This window comes from Phaseolus vulgaris, chromosome 5 (assembly GCF_051622355.1).
Source record: "Phaseolus vulgaris cultivar YP4 chromosome 5, ASM5162235v1, whole genome shotgun sequence".
In the NCBI taxonomy this organism is placed as follows: Eukaryota; Viridiplantae; Streptophyta; class Magnoliopsida; order Fabales; family Fabaceae; genus Phaseolus; species Phaseolus vulgaris.
The window spans coordinates 30,967,391-30,970,660 of NC_143502.1; the positions used below are offsets into that span (position 1 = coordinate 30,967,391).

At 33.7% G+C, this 3,270-nt stretch overlaps 1 protein-coding gene across 1 annotated transcript; it reads left to right on the top strand.

Moving 5' to 3' along the window:
- The first annotated feature begins 894 nt into the window (after positions 1 to 894).
- On the top strand, positions 895 to 2,589 carry LOC137834268 (uncharacterized). The gene is made up of 5 exons (XM_068642329.2): positions 895 to 1,175; positions 1,217 to 1,304; positions 1,394 to 1,604; positions 1,688 to 2,124; positions 2,206 to 2,589. Exons 1-5 carry the CDS (start codon positions 895 to 897, stop codon positions 2,587 to 2,589), a joined length of 1,401 nt encoding a protein of 466 aa, XP_068498430.1.
- The last annotated feature ends 681 nt before the right edge of the window (positions 2,590 to 3,270 follow it).

Genomic DNA, 3,270 nt, shown 5'->3' on the forward strand with positions numbered 1-3,270 from the left:
AAAGTAATTATTTATTTCAAAATGAATTGTTTATAAAACAGATTTAAAAAAATTTAATTTTGGCATAGTGGAATTCAAAATTTTAAAAATATTTTTATAGGATTTTCATTTTTTTAGATTAAACATAATTTATTAATGTTATAATTAAAAACATTATAAAAATGTTGTAGTAATTAAAAAAAACAGTAAAAGTTTAAAGTAGAAATATCATTTTGACTTAATTTTTTTTAATTTGTATTTCACATAAATTATTTGTGTTAGAATTAAATGTTAAAAAAAATATTATAGTAATTTAAAAAGTCAGAAAAAGTTTACAGAAGAAATTTGAATTTGTAATAATAATTGTAGATAGTTATTAGTGTTTAAAAATTAAATTGTTTATAAGAAATAATATTTTATTTGTAAATAATATTTTGACAGAATCCAAATAAAAATTGATAATCTGTAGTTAATATTATTTTAGATTGTACATAAATTATTACAAAGAAAAAAATTTATGTATTTAAAATGAATATTTTTAGAAGTAGAAATAGAAATTTTGGGGTTTTTTTATTTAATTTGTTTATATTTATTTGTTGTTTGATTAAATTATGTTTTTGATATAGTAATTTTGATTAATTTTTTTATTAAAATTAATTAAAAGTACGTTTTAGGGTAACTGTATTGGTGTACTTTTACACCAATACGGTAACTACGTTCGGTATGAATTCGGAAAGAAATTATGACGAGGCAGAGATGGTACACTTTGAGGAAACAGTTGCAATTTATGACGATCTTGTTACGACGAACATGAATTTAATTTCACAAATCGAAGAACAAATAAAAAAAAATAATGAAGGTGCATCAATCATGATTCTTTGTATGATTGCTTTTGGATTGAAATTGTTACGCATAATGCCTACTACAAGCAACTGTATCAGTCAGTCCCAACCACAAAAAGAGCGTCGCAGACAAGAATTGATGGAATACTTGGTTCACACTGAACAATCTCGTCACATTATTCACATGGGACTGAAAGCTTTCATTAAATTAAGTGAACGAATACGAGAAACTGGACTTGTTAAAGATGCATATCGATCAACCGTGGAAGAACAAGTAGCGAAATTTCTCCACATTATTGGGCATAATGTGAAGAATCGAAGTGTGTCATTCTTTTTCCACGATCTGGAGAAACAGTTTCCCGTCACTTTCATAATGTTTTGAGTGCAATTTTAAGGTTGGAGGGGGAATTCTTAATTCAACCAAATGGAACGGTTGTAGAACCACACATCCTTAACAACAGTCGATTTTTCCCGTACTTTAAGGTTTGTTGATAATAACATTACTTGAAATTATGTGTACTGTCTTCTTTAGTTTGTGTTTAATTAAAGTTATGAATTTTTGTTTACATTAGGATTGTTTAGGGGCCATAGATGGGAGTCATGTACGTGCTGATGCGCCTCGTTTTCGAGGGAGAAAAGATTGGCCAACCCAAAACATATTTGCTACCTGTGACTTTGACATGAAGTTCACATATGTCTTAGCCGGTTGGGAAGGAACTGCCTCCGATTCAAGGATATTGAAAGATGCTTTGCTACGAGGCGATCCTTTGGTTATTCCAGAAGGTTAGTTATAGGGGATTGGGTGTGCAGAACAATTAAAAGGTTGTAGTAGTATATACTAACCCAGTTTTCCACAATCTTTGTAGGAAAATACTATCTTGGTGATGCAGGTTTTATGTTAAAACGAAATATAATAACACCTTATCGCGGGGTGAGATACCATTTGAAAGAATATTCGCGAAGAGGGCCACAAAATGCAAAAGAGTTGTTTAATCATCGACATTCATCACTTAGGAATGTAAATGAGAGAACCTTTGGGGTGCTTAAAAAACGTTTTCCAATTATAGCCAGTGGGACTGAGCCACATTATGATGTGGATACTATGACAAAAATTGTTTTAGCTTGTTGTATTGTGCATAACTTTCTACGTGGGATCGAGAATGACGAGTCTCTTCTTAAAGAAGTAGATAATGAATTATTAGAACAAGATGTCCAACCAAGCACCACCCATGCTCGTGAACATGATTACAGGATAGGGTGTGATATTAGGGACACTATAGCAAACGAAATGTGGCAAGATTATGTAAACAATTAATTTCATGAAATAATATATTTTCTACCATTTTTCAATGTTTGTCATCCTAACTTTATTTAAGTTAATTAGATGGATCGCGGAAAAAATGTGGCTTCAAATTCATCAGGTTCTTATAGAGAGTTCACCAAGTGGACGGCGGAGATGGACCTAATTTTTCTCAATGCAATGATTGACGAGGTACGAAAAGGGTGTAGAATTGATGGTAGCTGGACCACTCAAGGATACACTAACATAGTTATGGCTTTAAATGAGGTTGGTTTATCGGGTCTTAAGAAAAATAATGTGAAGAACCGGCCGAAAAGCCTGAAGGACAGGTGGAGGGAAATCCATGATTTGTTTGGTGGATTGAGCGGTGATGAAGAGGAGGTGATTCAAGAATATCAGAGCATGGAAGACAGAGATCTGGAGTTTATGAAGAGCATAGCAGGAGGTAATCTGAATGGTTTTTTATGAAGATTTATAATTTAAATATAAGAGGTCTGGGGGGAGGAACAAAAGGAAGGTATCTGAAGAGGTGCTTTTCTGTAGAGGAAGTAGAATTTGCATGCCTTCAAGAAACAAAAACAGCAGAAGTCACGGATACCAAGATTTTTTCGCTATGGGGGGATAATAATATGGGATGGATTCATAATGGAGGGATTAACGGCAGTGGTAGTCTTCTTTCGATGTGGCACAAAGAGGCTTTTAAGTTCGAGAGTCACTCTATGGGTACAGGTTACATAGCTGCCGTGGGTATCCATGTCAGATTCGCTCAAAGGTGTTGCGTGGTAAACATTTATGCAGCTTGCAACCTAAAAGAAAAGAAAATTGTGTGGGAGGAGTTAACAAGCTACAAAACAACATCCCAAATTGAAGTTTGGTGCTTCTGTGGGGATTTTAATGCAATCAGAAGTAGGAGTGAAAGGAAAGGGGTGGATCGGGGGGATTTTTCGAGTGAGATAAGAGGCCTTAATGACTTTATTGAGTCAAATCTGTTATTAGATTTGCCTATTGTGGGAAAGAAATACACATGGTTTAAAGCAAATGGTACGGCGAAGAGCAGGATTGGCAGAGTATTAGTTTCTGAGGAATTGTTGTAGAAATGGCCTATGTGTAAACAATATGTCCAACGGAGGGAAGTCTCGGATCACTGCG

Excerpts from the sequence above, each read along its gene's own strand:
- LOC137834268 (XM_068642329.2), top strand. The coding sequence starts at position 895 with ATGCCTACTACAAGCAACTGTATCAGTCAGTCCCAACCACAAAAAGAG. Across the intron at positions 1,176-1,216 it reads TTCCACGATCTGGAGAAACA|GTTGGAGGGGGAATTCTTAA; the intron begins GTTTCCCGTCAC and ends TGCAATTTTAAG. Across the intron at positions 1,605-1,687 it reads TCCTTTGGTTATTCCAGAAG|GAAAATACTATCTTGGTGAT; the intron begins GTTAGTTATAGG and ends CAATCTTTGTAG.